Source organism: Saimiri boliviensis, chromosome 19 (assembly GCF_048565385.1).
Source record: "Saimiri boliviensis isolate mSaiBol1 chromosome 19, mSaiBol1.pri, whole genome shotgun sequence".
NCBI classification, from domain to species: domain Eukaryota; kingdom Metazoa; phylum Chordata; class Mammalia; order Primates; family Cebidae; genus Saimiri; species Saimiri boliviensis.
This window is the reverse complement of record NC_133467.1, coordinates 30,246,666-30,262,787: the sequence shown is the minus strand read 5'-3', so window position 1 is coordinate 30,262,787 and position 16,122 is coordinate 30,246,666. Positions and strand designations below refer to the sequence as shown.

The 16,122-nt window shown below is 39.0% G+C and overlaps 1 protein-coding gene across 4 annotated transcripts in view; it reads left to right on the top strand.

Annotated features, from left to right (window-relative positions):
- Positions 1-5,393: 5,393 nt before the first annotated feature.
- Positions 5,394-16,122, top strand: part of ATF6 (activating transcription factor 6) — a 163,439-nt gene continuing 152,710 nt past the window's right edge. For 2 of the 4 annotated variants that reach the window (XM_003943380.4, XM_074390221.1), the window contains exons 1-3: positions 5,395-5,543; positions 11,392-11,468; positions 15,222-15,309. In XM_003943380.4, the coding sequence (XP_003943429.1) occupies positions 5,462-5,543; positions 11,392-11,468; positions 15,222-15,309 (247 nt within the window). In that variant the 5' untranslated portion in view covers positions 5,395-5,461. Of the gene's footprint in view, positions 5,544-10,562; positions 10,768-11,391; positions 11,469-15,221; positions 15,310-16,122 lie in introns of all 4 variants that reach the window. The other 2 variants (XM_074390220.1, XM_010331242.3) reach the window with 2 other exon arrangements.

The following is a 16,122-nucleotide window of genomic DNA, read 5'->3' as shown; positions in this document are numbered from 1 at the left end:
GCAATGTAGGGAGAGGTGGCCACCACCCACAGGCTGCCTCCTTTATTTCCCCACCCCTTGATTTGCTCTGTGTCATGAAGAGTCTGGTGCATATATATATATATATTTGGATCCCCCTCCTGTATGTATAAGGTCTGGCTACAGCCCTGGTGTATACCATTGGCTCATTTCACTCTTAAGAGGTAAGACGCATGAGCCAGCCCTAGAAGCAGGCTTGAAGCTATTTGGGCTATTTGGGTGTTAGATGCATGTCTAGAAGGGGGCATGTGTTCTAGCTGAGCACATCAAGTTGGCAGTATGGATTCTTATCCTGTGGGGACAGAGCCGAAGGTCAGAGTTCTAGAGTGTGGGTCCAGGGTAGGAGCACCTCTTACCTAGACCAAAGGGTGGTATTGTCTCCAGATATAAAGTTCTCTTTCAGATTTTATTTCTATTCCAAGGGTTTAAGTTGAAAACGAATGAGGAGTAGATTCAAGAGAAAGGATTCAGTAACATCCAAGATTTAACGATTTAAAAAGAAAAGCCTGGCAACTAGAGTGGAAGGAAGCTCCCTTAATCACAGTGTATATAAAAAATCTATGGGAAAAAATCTTATTTGGTGGTAAAACTTTTCAAACATTCATATTAAAATTGAAAAACAAGTTAAAAGATGCCTACTCTAGCCACTACCTTTGGTGTTGTATTAGAGGTCCTAACCATTGGAGTAAAACAAGGGGCAAAACAGTTTAAGACTTAGGAAAAAATCTGAACTCACTAATAAATCTCGACATCTCTAAAAGTGGGACAGTATGGGTATGCTGCCTGCTATGATGCAAGGGAGCACCTATGAAGTATTCTTGCAAAAACAAAAACAAAAGCAAAAACTATCCATTCATGCCTTTAGATGCCACTGGCAGTTTCTGGAACAAATTAAGCACCAACATGAAGACATAATCAGCAGAATCACAAAGTAGGAAATTCTATAGGACCAATGACTTAGATTTTTCAATAAATGGCATGGGGGAAAGAAATGGAGAGGGAATTTTCATATGAACTAAATGCAATGTGAGGACGTTGTTTGGATCCTGATTTTAACTAACTGGAAGGAAGGACATTTTTAAGACAGAAAACTGAACATAGAACAAGTGTCAGATGACATTAAAGAATTACTAATTTTGTTGGGTATGATAATGGTATTATCAGTATGTTTCTTAAAAATAAGAAAAGGCCGCCGGGCGCGGTGGCTCAAGCCTGTAATCCCAGCACTTTGGGAGGCCGAGGCGGGTGGATCACAAGGTCAAGAGATCGAGACCATCCTGGTCAACATGGTGAAACTCCGTCTCTACTAAAAATACAAAACATTAGCTGGGCATGGTGGCGCGTGCCTGTAATCCCAGCTACTCAGGAGGCTGAGGCAGGAGAATTGCCTGAACCCAGGAGGTGGAGGTTGCCGTGAGCCGAGATTGCGCCATTGCACTCCAGCCTGGGTAACAAGAGCGAAACTCCGCCTCAAAAAAAAATAAATAAATAAATAAAAAGAAAAGGCCTTGTCTCTTAGAGATATAGGTTGAAGTAAAAAAAAAAAAAAAAAAAAAAAAGATAAAGGTTGAAGTATTTATGTGTGAAATAATATAATATCTGGATTTGCTTTAAAATATTCCAGGAAGGCTGGGCAGGGTGGCTCATGCCTGTAATCCCAGCAGGAGGCTGAGGTGGATGGATTGCCTGAGGTCATGAGTTCCAGACAGCCTAGTCAGCATGGGGAAACCCAGTCTACCAAAACCACAAAAATTAGCTGGTTGTGGTGGCAGGTGCCTGTAATCCCAGCTACTTGGGAGGCTGAGGCGGGAGAATGGCTTGAACCCAGGAGGCGGAGTTTGCAGTGAGCTGAGATTGCACCATTGCACTCCAGCCTGGGTGACAGAGTGAGACTCCATTAAAAAAAAAAAAAAAAATCCTGGAAAAAAACAAAGCAAAATAAAAAAGTTGTGGAGAGGCAGGATAGATTAAACAAGAATGGCAAATTTTTGAAGCTGAAGCTGGGTGATAGGAACATGGGGATTCACTATATCAGCTCTTGTGTTTGTTTGAAAATACTCATACTAAGTTTATTTTAAAAATTAAAACATTAAATAAAAGAATTTAAAAGGTTGGTATTTGCATAATGTTCTTCTACATAAAAAAACCCTAAAGAACTTTAGACCATTAAAAAATCATTTTTATTTTTATCACATCTTAATTTTCATCTACCATTTCATACACCACACACACACACACACACACACACACACACACACACACACTTTTTTCTTTAAGACAGAATCTTGCTATATTGCCCAGGCTAGCCTTGAACACCTGGGTTCAAGCAATCCTCCTGCCTCAGCCTCTTGAGAAGCTGGGATTACAGGTGCACACCACTGTGCCTGGCAAAGACAAAATATTAGAATGACAGAATTCAGCAAGGTTTTTGGTACAAGATTGCTGTACAAAAATCGATAGTGTTGCTATACCCCAATAATAGCCAAATAGAAAAAAAAGGATGTGAAAAACAAAACTATAAAACTATGAAAATAAAAAATTCATAAAAGGTAAGAGTGGACAGTTCACAGAAAAGGAAATAAGGTTTAATAAGTATGGAAAAAGGCACCACTTTGCTAGGGAAATGTAAATTACAATTTTCACAGTAGTAAAAATGGTAAGAGTCTGACCATTTCTAGTGTTGGAGAGAATATGGAGAGCAAAGAGAACTCATCGATGCTAGCGAGGGTGTAAACTGGTCAAATAGTACATACATTATTAAAGACATTCTTGAGGCTGGGCGAGGTGATTCACGCCTGTAATCTCAACACTTTGGGAGGCAGAGGCGAGCGGATTGCTTGAACTCAGAAGTTTTGAGACCAGTCTGGGCAACATGGCAAAATCCTGTCTCTACAAAAAATACAAAAATTAGCTGGGTGTGGTGGTGGGTGCCCGTAGTTTCAGCTACTGGGGGCAGAGGCAGGAGGATTGCTTAAACCTGGGAGATCAAGCTGCAGTAAGCTGACACGGTGCCACTGCAAACCAGCCTAGAGGACAAAGTGAGCCCCTGTCTGAAAAAAAAAAAAACAGAGAGACTGAGATTTTTGCATATATGCACAAGGAGACCCCATGCAAGGATATATTTTATGTAAACAATGGAAACAACCCAAATTTTGTTCATCCTTAGGGAAATGGAAAAATAAATTGTGATATATGTATTTATTCAAGGAAATACCATGGATATATCCTCAAATAGTAATGTCCAATAAGAAAAGTGATTTGCAGAACATTAGAGTACAGCAAGTTTACATACATTTTTTTTTTTTTTTTTGAGACGGAGTTTCACTCTTGTTACCCAGGCTGGAGTGCAATGGCGTGATCTCGGCTCATCGCAACCTCCAACTCTTGGGTTCAGGCAATTCTCCTGCCTCAGCCTCCCGAGTAGCTGGGATTACAGGCACGCGCCACCACGCCCAGCTAATTTTTTGTATTTTTAGTAGAGACGGGGTTTCACCATGTTGACCAGGATGGTCTCGATCTCTCGACCTTGTGATCCACCCGCCTCGGCCTCCCAAAGTGCTGGGATTACAAGCTTGAGCCACCGCGCCCGGCCTTACATACATTTTTTAAAAAACAACAAAATTCCACTAAATGCATGTATCTATAAACATGTTTAAGCATCATAAAAGTAAAAATAAAAGTGGACTAGAATTCCACTTTTATTTTATAAAAATAAAAGAAAGTAAAATTTTATACCTATAAAATTCATGGTAGAAATGGCCTATGCTGAGGGAGGAAAATGAAGCAGGGAAGAAAGAGGAATTTAATTTTATAATATTTAATTTCTTACGAAAAATCTGGGACAAAAATTAAAAACGCTAAATTTTTAAATTCTTGGTGACAGGTCAAAATGTTTGTTTCATAGTTACTTGCACTTTTTGAATAAAAAATAAAAACTTTCGGAAATTAAAAAAATTGGCGATTTGTCACGGTGATTTTCTTAAAAGTCTGGTGGGATATAGAAGACTCGCTTTTCATTTTAGTTATTTTTGTTTGTTCGAGACGGAGTCTCGAACTGTCGCCCGGGCTGGTGTGCAGTGGCGCGATATCAGCTCTCTGCAACCTCGGCCTCCAGGTTTCAGGTGATTCTCCCGCCTCAGCCTCCGGAGTAGCTAGAATTACAGGCGCTGGTCTCGAACTCCTGACCTCGTGATCCTCCCGCTTCTGCCTCCCAAAGTGCTGGGATTACAGGCTTGAGCCCCCACGCCCGGCCTTATTTTAGTTTTTATGTCAATTTTTGAATTGGTAATTGGATGAGAATAAAAGTGTTATAAAAAAGTAACATTCACCTTAAATGAAAATTTATTAGTTTTCCGGTGACAAAAGTAGTCACACATGACGTCAGGGGATTTCATAATCTTTTTCTGGACTCGCGTCCGGGAGGGATCCTGTATTATGCAATCCGTAGTAATAACCGGCCACGAGCAGTTTGGAGGATTCTGGGAAGCACATTTGTTTTGCTTACCTACCATGGGAAAGATTCCACATGGCCCTAGAGGCATACGTGTTCTTAAGTCACAGTATTTTAAATATTCACTGGCCGCTGAAATTTAAAATAGATGAAAAAGAAATTCTCTTAAGTAGCTTTCTTGAAACTGCTTTATCAAACTCAGTTCATATTTTCAGTTGGAGTTCGTGATGTGTGTGAATTTCTTTTAAATAAAATCCGAACCTTTAGTAATATAAAGATTGGGAACTTCGATTACTGTAGGTCGCTTGGACTTTGACTAAATACTATGTTTTAGAAATTTATCTTTAGGAGATAAATTTTGGGGGTTTATCTTTTACATTTGCTTCATTTAAATAAAAGTAGGCTTTCTAGAAGTTATGTTTTATAGAACCATTTACCTCGGATACTGTGCCAGTTAAACAGTTTCAACGAATGTGGAAAAATAGTAGTGGTTTTTTTTTTTTTTTTTTTTTTTTTTTGTCATACAAGCGTATATGAAGAATTTTTACACTGATAGAGAATTATTCATAAAAATTAAACTAAATTAACTGTTAGCCTCTACGTAATTTTGTTCTGAGGTATCTACGCTGTGGTATTAAGAAAGATCATCAAGGAATAAGCCAGAATGTTCAGAAAGGGGCTTTACTTTTTATTTTTAATGTTATTAATAAATTTTGTTTAGTCGAAGCGATGTCTGCGTGTCTCCCCTCGCCTCCCCCATAAAACTGCCGGACAGAAAGTCCTGGAAACTCCAGAATACAAATATTTACTCACAGGTCTATCCAAATTTGCCTAGTCTCTGATGTTCTCCCGTCTCTTACAAAGCCCTCGTGCGGCAGAGGCAGTTTGTCTTTAATCGGCCACCGTCTCGTCAGCGTTACAGAGTATTTTGTCCGCCAGCCGCCGCCGTCCCAGATATTAGTCACCGAGTTCCAGGGCCGAGGAACTTGTGACATGGAGGAGCCGGTTGGTGTTGCCGGCACCATGGAGTCACCTTTTAGTCCGGGGCTCTCTCACCGGCTGGATGAAGATTGGGGTGAGTGGGATCTGCGAATGTACCAGGGTGGCTCGCGTTCGCGTCTACAGGTTTCTTCCTCCCTACTTCCGCTACTCGTGGTGACAGGTGTGGACCAACCCTGCCTGGGGAGTGAGGCCACTCGTCACTCCCGTCCGTGCTCCTCACAGAGTCTGCGAGGATCGTTCGGTTTCTGTCCTGGCCACAGGGCGAGTGGAATTATTGTCTAACTGGAGTTAGTATCGTTTTTCACTTGTTTCCGCTGGGGAAGTACCAGGTGATCTTTTCGTGGGGCTAACACTGGACGTTATTAGGAGGTTTAGGGCAAGATGGCTGGGACCTCCAAATAGGCTACAAGCTTCTTCCTGAGTGTGAAATGTGGGCGGTGAGCACAGTGGAGTGGGTGTATATGGGAGAATGTGGTTATATACAAGAAATCCTAATCTTACAGCTTTTACTATTGGTTTAAGCCTCGTGTCCATCTTGGGAGAAAAGAAAACACCAAAGCACCTGACCTCGGGTCCTTGCTTTGCTAGACCTAATACTTATGATGCAATCCCGACTGCTCTGCAGATACAGCTCTTAATTTTCTTTTTAATGGATATTTTGTTTCGTTTTGGTGGTCAGGAAGGGTGGAATGGAATGAAGCGGAAATCAGAGTGGAGAAGCTTTGTTATCCAAGTGTTTAGAGGAAACTTTCATTTTCCTCTTGATTGCAAGACATAAAAGTAATATTGTTCTTAGGTTCCAATATGAATGTGGGATTGTGTAGGTTCCCAAATGGGCCCCCAGTGAGCCTAGACCACTCATCAGCCTCGGTACTGGGGAGAACCCCATTTATCTTTCTCCTTTGGACCAGCATTCTCAATAGCATGAGTCTCAACTTTTTATTGAACAAAGTCATCATTTAATTTTTTTCAAGGGCAAATGTTCTCTAAAACTATATTCTATTGGAGATTTATGTCAATCCTTGGGTAGATTTTCTAAGAGTTGCTGGAAAACTTTAGACTTTCTATTCCCGTTTTCCCAAGCCAAATGTATTAGGAACAGTGTGTTAGCTACCATTTATTTAGCACTTTATTTGTGTCAGGCACCCTGCTAAACTCTTTACATGCAGTATTTTGTTTAATCCTCCCAATGTTATTTTAGAGATGAGGAAACTGAGGCTAACAGAATTTGTGCTCAGATTCTTAGAGCTAGTTAGTGGCAGAAGAAGGTTCAGACCAGGTTTTTCTACCTCCAAAGCCTGTACCCCTAGTATCTATTCTATAATGCTTTCCTAACTCGTTTCTACAGATTTTATTCTTCATAAGATCCCTGGTTATTAATAATACTACTTGAATATATTGGGTAGTTATGATTTGTTTTGTCAGCTAGTCAGCTATTATATTTTCATGACATTGCTTAAACTATAATTGTGGGACACTTCCTGGTAGCATTATTTTGTGTTGCCTTCTGATACCCAGGCTGCATTTTCCTGTCTGATCTGATTACAGAGCATTCAATTTTTTATAGTCAGTTCACTGACTCACTTCTGTCAGGTATCTGGCCCTGCCATTCCCTGAATGTGCGCATTTCCATTGTTTTTCAGTTTTCCCTTTTCAAACTGTTCAGTCTTCTCTTTGAACAGTTTAAATTCCTTAGGTGTTCAGTAAGTAGGATAGAGTTTGTTGGCAATAGACTGAAATACTAATGTCTGTTAGTATTTCATTCTGTGGGAATTGCTTTGGGTGTTTTTTTTTTTTTTTTTTTTTTTTTCTTTTAGAGACAGGGTCTCACTCTGTTGCCCAGGCTAGAGTGCAGTGGTGCAATCATAGTTTACTGTGACCTGGAACTACTGGGCTCAAGTGATCCTTCCACCTCAGCCTCCTGAGTAGCTAGGACTACAGGTGCATGCCACCACTAGGCCTCGTTCATTGTTAATTTTTAAATAGTTTGGAGAGACAAAGGTCTTGCTGTGCTGCCCAGGCTGGTCTCCAACTGGCCTCAAGCAGTCATCCTGCCTTAACCTCCCAAGGTGCTAGGATTACAGGCTCAAAGTACCATGCCTAGCTTTGATTTTTTTTTTTTTTTGAGATGGAGTCTCGGTCTGTTGTCAGGCTGGAGTGTAGTGGCAGTATCTCAGCTTACTGCAACCTCTGCCTCCTGGATTCAAACGACTCTCCTGTCTCAGCCTCCCAGGCAGCTGGGACTGACTACAGGCACATGCTACCATGCCCATCTAGAAGAGTGCAAGTCTTTTATTCTACAAGATGATTCTAAACCATTAAGAGGTTCCTAGGAGAAATGACCAATTCATGGCTGGAGAAGTGCAGAGAAAGTGCAAAATCAGCCTGGAAAATCTTGTGCCAGAAATTCTTAGCAAATGAACATGTCAAAAAGAACAAAGGAACCAATATGAATGAGCTCCCAGTGGTCAAATCTGGAGTTTGAGCATTAAAATAAAATGAGAGCTTACATTATAGTATAAATATAATGTTCTATGCCATCACATCATCCTATGATACATTCACATGATCACTTGGTCAAGTTGATATCTTCCAGGTTTCACCACTGTAAATCTACTGCTTCCCCTTTTGTATTTTATTACTATTTTGGGGAAGATAATCTGACATGACACCAATATCCTTTTCTTATTAAACCTCTAACCAGGAGCCCTACACTCACTGATAACCCCAGTCTATATCAGTTACTACTCTAATGGTTGCCAAATGGTAACTATTTAACTCTCATTATCATTCTGTCTATATTTGTTAATTGACATTGCACTATAAGAAGCTAGCTAGCTTGTTTTCTTCCTTCCTTCCTTCCTTTCTTCCTTCCTTCCTTCCTTCCTTCCTTCCTTCCTTCCTTCTTTCCTTCCTTCCTTCCTTCTTTTCCTTCCTTCCGTGATGAGCTAATTGACTCCTTTTTTATTTGATGGTTGGTTAACTGCTACTCTCATTTTATTCTGATGCTCAGATTCTCCCAGATTTGACTGCTGGGAGTTCATTCATATTGGGGCCTTTGTTCTTTTTGACATGTTCCTATCATTTGCTGAGAATTTCTGGCACAACAAGATTTTCCAGGCTTACTTTGCACTTTCCCTGCCGCAGCCCTGGAATTGGTCGTTTCTCCAAGGAACCCCTTAGTGAACTTCCATTTGGTGGAAGATGGTATTTAGTATCCAAGATCTGGGCACCCAGTATTTTCATTGCTACTGGAGTATCATTGCTTCTAGGACCTCTTAGCAGACATAACTAGGAAATATATATACATGTATATGTGTGTGTGTATACAAACATCTGTATATATGTGTACATATATATGTATTTCTATAGCTATCTGTAAGTATATATACTTTAAATGAGTTTATTTACTAATGCTTTCAGTTCAAATCCAACATCTTAGGATTCTTTTTTTTTTTTTTTTTTTTTTTTTTTTTTTTTTTTTTGCGACGGAGTTTCGCTCTTGTTGCCCAGGCTGGAGTGCAATGGCGCGATCTCGGCTCACCGCAACCTCCGCCTCCTGGGCTCAGGCAATTCTCCTGCCTCAGCTTCCTAAGTAGCTGGGATTACAGGCACGTGCCACCATGCCCAGCTAGTTTTTTGTATTTTTAGTAGGGACGGGGTTTCACCATGTTGACCAGAATGGTCTCGATCTCTCGACCTCGTGATCCACCCGCCTCGGCCTCCCAAAGTGCTGGGATTACAGGCTTGAGCCACCGCGCCCGGCAGGATTCTTTTAGTCTCCTGACTCTTTCCATGTTCTTAAATTCTTTCTCAGACTGTGAGAAATCTGGCTCCATTTATTTTAGTAAAAGGCCAAAGATTTATTTGTTCTGGAGAGAAACCAGAACATTCTGATTATTTTAGATATATTCAACCATTTGCTCAATCAACTAACATATTTGTTAAGTATGACCAGTCTTCTATCCTCTCAGGCTGCCTTGTCCATTTGCCACTCCGTTCCCCCTCCCACTGGGCCGGGGCATGCTGCCACCTTTGCTGGGCAATAGTCTCTCCTACACTGTCGTATTTCCTTGGATATCAGGCACATTGCTGGAGATGTCCGTGCACAAAACCCCATCACCCTTGTTGCACTGCTTCCTCGGAAGCTGACATCTCTGTGATGGGACTGGTAGGGAAGAAAAGGAAGGTTGGGAATGGAAGGAAGAATGGGAGGAAAGGTAGGAAGCAATGTTGCAGATGTATATTTTAAGGACAGAGCTGACAGGATTTGTTGGTAGATTGAATATGGAGAGTGAAGAAGAGAAGTAAAGAATGAAGTAATAATGATGCCAAGGTTTTTGGCCTGAGCAACTGGGAAAATTCATTTGTCATTAACTGGGTTGAGGACAAAGCTGTAGGAAGTTTGGTGGGGTTGATGAGTAACTCATTTTGGATATGTTAGGTTTGAGGTGCCTTCTGACATCTAAGAGGAGATGTCAGTACTTAGTGTACGTGCATCTTGAAGTGTGGGTTGGAGATGTATATTTAGAAATCCTTGACATATAGATTTTATTTAAAGCCATGAGCTCAGCTGAGATTACAAAGGGAGTAAGATAGATAGAAATGTTTATGCCGAGCCCAGGGACAGTTTCATGTTAGGGAGATGAGGAAGAACCAGCAAGGTTGGGTCAACCAGTGAGGTGAGAGGAAAACCAAGTAAGTGTGGTATTCTGAAACTCAAGTGAAGAAAATGCTCCAGTTAAAAATGAAAAGATCAACTATGTTAATGCTGTTGACAGGTTAAGTAAGATGAGGAATGTGAATTTACCATTGAATTATGCAATATGGAAGTCACTGGAGACATTAATAAATGTGTGTATGTGGAGGGGGAGCTTTATTGGAGCAGGTTCAAGAATGAATGAGAGGAAAGAAATGAGAAAGCCCAAATAGAGAACTTTTTAAAGGAGTTTCAGCTTATATAAGCCACAGTCCTCTGCTTACCTGTTTGTTAGCTGTGCAGCTGAGTAGTCTTTTCTGACAGTCATGTGAGTAACCTTTGGTTATTATTTACTACATATAAAATTTTTTGCTAAATACTGTTTTGTTTTAGGGTGGTGAAATGTACTGTAATTGGTCAAGTTAATAATAGACTGGCAGTGTACTTCCTAAACTTGTGCAATGAGGAAATCATCAGAGCAGTTTCAGTGGAGTGTAATAGATAAGGAGTACAAAGGAAGACCTAGTTTTGAAAAACTCTTCAAAGTGCCTGAAGTTTTGAAAGTGTCACAGAAAATAGGAACTTCATAGATTCTATGGTAAGCAGCCTTCTTGGGCCTTGGTCAACACCTTGACCTTTCTCTACAGAAAGTTTTCAGTGTAGTGTATTGAAGAATGTTTTTTGTATCCACATATTTCTTGGTTTATAATGAAACCTCATTAGGAAATTGGAATATAGTTAGATTTGCTGAAATGAATTTGATGGTTTAGATGAGTAAATCCTTTATTGTCTAGATAGAAAATTGGTTATACCCTTAACTTAAGGCATGGATGACAAATATGCAGTGCATGCATGCTTTCCTTAGTCCTCTATTATTATTACTTATGAACCACATTAACTTTTCATGCTGACCCAAATATAGCATCTGAATTCTTGTTAGTAATGTTCCATAAAGCCATTACCAATTAGTCTTACATGACATATGACATAAAATCTTTTTTGATCCCTGGTCTAAGAATTCAGCTCACAAGATAAAAATTATGCAGAAAACAACACATAAGTTGGAAACGAGCTTTGAATTGCTTGTCATTTACATTTCTGGAGTTTATTAATAATAGTAATGGCTAATAAGAAACCTTAATAGAGGTGACATAGGGGTACAGTGCTTGTTTCTTTGTCAAGTAATTGAATTGACAGTTAATCTCTATTCTTTTGTCCAAAGATTCGGCCCTATTTGCTGAACTCGGTTATTTCACAGACACTGATGAGCTGCAATTGGACTCAGCCAATGAGACTTATGTAAGTATTTACGAAGGTTGAATAATGTGATATTTAGTCTTTAACCCTAATTATTGCAAGAAAGTTTCAGGACAACAGGTTTAGGCTAGTGATTTAAGTTACATTCTTCATGGTAAATAGCTTCTACCATGAAGTATGAAAGTTAGTAGCCATTTTGTAGTCAGCAAATGTAGGACAGTAGAAATTGCATTGGTCTTGGTATGTGACTTGTATTCTAGGCCCACCTTTGGCCCTAGGTAAAAACTTGCCTAGTTGGTTTTTACAGGTACTTTGCTGCATAAGGGAATGGGTGGGTGACTCTGGAAAAGTCACTAACCTACTTTTTTTTTTTTTTTTTTTTTTTTTACACTTTGGTACATAAGGGAATTGGTGGGTGACTTTGGAAAAGTTGCTAATCTACCTACTTCTTTTTTACAGATACTTTGGTACATAAGGGAATTGGTGGGTGACTTTAGAAAAGTCACTAACCTGCCTACTTCTTGGTTTTTATAGATTATTTGCTTTTAAAAAGGAAGTTGGTAAGTTCTGCTTGACTAAGTTGGTATGTCAAGCAGAACTTACCAACTTCCTTTTTAAAAGTTGTATATTTATGTAGAAAGCTCTGAAGAGTAGGTATATCCTTGCCTTTGGTTAGAGGTCTGTGTGAAAACTATTTTAACACTCTGGGTCCTCAAAAATATCTTAGATTTTCTTTTATTGATTAGTACATATTAAGCTGTTTGACCTGTAGAACTTTGATTTTGTCTTATTCCTTAATGGATGAGGTGCTGTTTCATTGAAGAAATAATTCAGGTGAGCAAAGTAATTTGTCAGTCACGTTGACTATCATCACATCATTTTAAGCTCTTAGTAACTAGAGTACAAAACGTGTACAGATTGCTTAGTGAATTTCAGATATTTCTTAAATAATGATTTAGCAGTTGTTTTACCATGAATCAACAGAAGAGGATGAAGCACATGATGTATTTTAGAAAATCAGTACATGGGATTTCAATGGTTTCATTTACTCCATGAGATACTTTAGAATGTGGCCTGTTGATTAAATTGCCTTTTAATATTGGCTATTTAAATAAGCAGTTGATATTTGTATTTCATAACATCTAGAATCCTAAAGGAAAGTGTTTCTTTTAAACTATGTGAAGAAACTGTGTGTGTAATTGGAAAGATTAAGGGAAATATATTCCTGATTTTATGACTTAATATTCTATTGTTTTATGCAAAGCACTCAATCTTTCACTTCCTTATTTTTTCTGGTATAACATGAAGGGATTGAATCTCTGAGAGCCCTCATGTCATCCTTCTTCCAAATGGTAGTAGAATTTCCCGTGCTAAGTCATTGAAGAGCTAGAGTATATAAGTATGTTTCATTTTGCATAAATTGGGCCCATTAAATTTCTGACGAGATAAAATCTTTATGCTCTAGAAGGTATTTGACTTGGCTGAAGATTGACTCTGAAGTTTCTTGAAGTAGATCATACCCTTATTTAAAAGTATTGCTGGCACTTAGGCATGTAGCATTGATAACTTTACATAGATTAAGAAAGCTTACGGATTTTTTGGTTGCTAAAAGTACAAAGCAGCTTAATTTTTTGTTTTTTTTAAAGACAGAGTCTCACTCTGTTGCCCAGGCTGGAGTGCGGTGGTGTGATCTTGGCTCACTGCAACCTCCCACCTCCTGGATTCAAGAGATTCTCATGTCTCACCCTCCTGAGTAGCTGGGACTACAGGTGTGTGCTACCATGCCTGGCTAATATTTGTATTTTTAGTAGAGATGGGGTTTCACTGCATTGGCCAGACTGGTCTTGAACTCCTGAGCTCAAGTGATCCACCCACCTTGGCCTCCCAAAGTGCTGAGATTACAAGCATGAATCACCACACCCAGCCAAGGCTGCTTAATTTTTTGATGTGTAGATCCAAATAAGAAAAAAAAAGTGAAGGAGATTGATTTTTTCCTTTTTTTTAATTTATTCATTTTTAAATTCATTTTTTCTTTTTCGCCAGTATGAGGTACACAGCTACTTTTTTTTTTTTTTTGAGACGGAGTTTCCCTCTTGTTACCCAGGCTAGAGTGCAGTGGCGCGATCTCGGCTCACCGCAACCTCTGCCTCCTGGGTTCAGGCAATTCTCCTGCCTCAGCCTCCTGAGTAGCTGGGATTACAGGCATGTGCTACCATGCCCAGCTAATTTTTTGTATTTTTAGTAGAGACAGGGTTTCACCATGTTGACCAGGATGGTCTCAATCTCTTGACCTCGTGATCCACCCGCCTTGGCCTCCCAAAGTGCTGGGATTACAGGCTTGAGCCACCGCGCCCGGCCTTAAAAATGGTTCTTTTATGATTTAAATAGTTTTTTTTTTCATATACACTTCCACATATTCTCTTTATTTACCCTGTACTAATATTTACTCAGTTATGGGCACTATAATAAGAAAATAGTTTCCCTTCCCTGTTTCTGTTACAGTCTCAATAAAAATGAACCATATAATAGTCATTTTGAAATAATAACACTCTTCTAGAAATTATTAACGAACGGTCGTTACCAGTTATTACATTTTTCCTTTTTTTTTTTTTTTGCCTGAGGCATATTTTCTTTATTGTTGCTTTTTTTTTTTTTTTTTTTGAGACAGGGTCTGGCTCTGCCTCCCAGGCTGGAGTGCAGTGGCATGATGTTGGCTCACTGCAGCCTCCATCTTTGGGACTCAAATGATCCTCTGACTCCAGTCTCCAGAGTAGCTGAGACCACAGGTTCATGCCACTATGCCCAGCTAGTGTTTGTATTTTTTTTTTTTTTTTTTTGGTAGAGATTGATTTTGCCATGTATCTCAGGCTGATACTGAATCTCTGGGCTCAAGCAACCCTGTTGTTGCTATTTTATCATCTGTGACATTAAGTTAATATTTATTGCCTTTATTGCATTATTTGTATATTAAATTTACTTCTCTTTTTGTCTCTGTGACTCCAGACATTTAATTTAAAATAGTACTGTTTGGTACTAACTTGATCTCAGATTTACATGAGGGCTCTGAAATGATGTGACACTTCTTTATTTATGTATATAGTATAAGGTGATCACCTGGATGACCCAGAATATGCTTATATTTCAGTTAGAAAAACCATCTAAATGAAAAGCACTTAATGGAGCCTTTAAAGTTTGCTGACCCCTGTTTGAAAAACTTAGTTTTATTTTATAGGATTAAAAAGTATATTATAGGATTAACAAGTGTTTTTTTTTTTTTTTAATTCGTAAACGTTTTAGAAATTTAGGATGTATAGAACAGTAGAAAAAAAGGAGAAATACTCAGTGGTAACTACCCTCTTTATGATTCTTGCCTGTCTTTTGAATATGTCTATATTCTTTCTATTTCATATAGAGATTATATTGTGAATAGCGTTTGCTTTGTCTTGTTTTTCTTAATGGCAATGGGAAAATGTATTTTGCCAGACTTCTCTTATGATAAAAGACACCATTTTGACTCCTGTAAAGGTCTGTTCTTATAGAAAAGAGTGAAGCCAACTGAATCTTTTAAATACCGAATCCCTTACCTCTTTCCTAGTTGTTACTGCTGTGCTTCAGGTAACTGAATCTCTAGGCTATCCAAGATGTATTCTCATACAAGACTGACTTAGAATATTCATTTTACTGGGTTGGCTAATAGCAGTTATATTATTTGTGCCAAATTGTGTCTGATAGCTTGATTTTAAGATGTATATATTTTATTCTTTTAATGTTCTTTTGGTGATTTGAAATCTACAGGAAAACAATTTTGATCATCTTGATTTTGATTTGAATTTGATGCCTTGGGAGTCAGACATTTGGGACATTGACAACCAAATCTGTACAGGTAATTATGTGTTTCACTAGTAAAAGCTTTAAACAGGTTAATTTTATTTTGTAGTTTGGTCCTACTCAAAATTAGGCGGGGTTATTGGGCTATGTTGATAGGTTAAAAGATTCCTGGTGTTGTGCATTCTACTTCTGGTATGGCAATTGTGTGAACAAATTTCTTGTCAAAAATGGATATGAGGAATTTCATAGTTATGTTTCAGTAGTGTAATGAACGAATAAATAGTTCATATCAGAAATGGAAATGTCGATTTTGAATTTTGAATAATGTCTCTATATAAGATTAACCTGAGAACCAGACAGGGCTCAGGGAATCCAAGGGAAGAGGCTGGGTTACCAGAACCTAGGAACTTGGTAGAGGAATTCCCATGCATTTAACACATGTAATTCTGAGAAGGGGAAGCACCTTGCTGACACTATCTTTAAGGGGGCCTGATGAAGTCGGGGTTGAGTATACTGAAAGAAGCTGAAACCAGGAGCAAATTGCTAATGTTGGGGTACAGCTGATGGTAGAATGAAGACTACCGCTTCTCCTCGCTTCTAGCATCTTTCTAGTATCTCCTATTGACAGGACTTAAAAGGATGCCAGCTGGGAATACTTTGTATCACAGATTATAGAAAGTGGACTTCGTGCTGAGAGACAGTGAATAAATAAGCAGCACATTATCCTATCTGAATTCCCCCTTCCCCTGCCCTACCTATTCCTCTTTATTTTTATGTAGTATATTGCTTCATGCCTGTCTGCCTTCATAGAATGTGGGATACACAAGGTCAGTGTTCTGGTTTTATTGTTTGACAAACTACTCTAAAT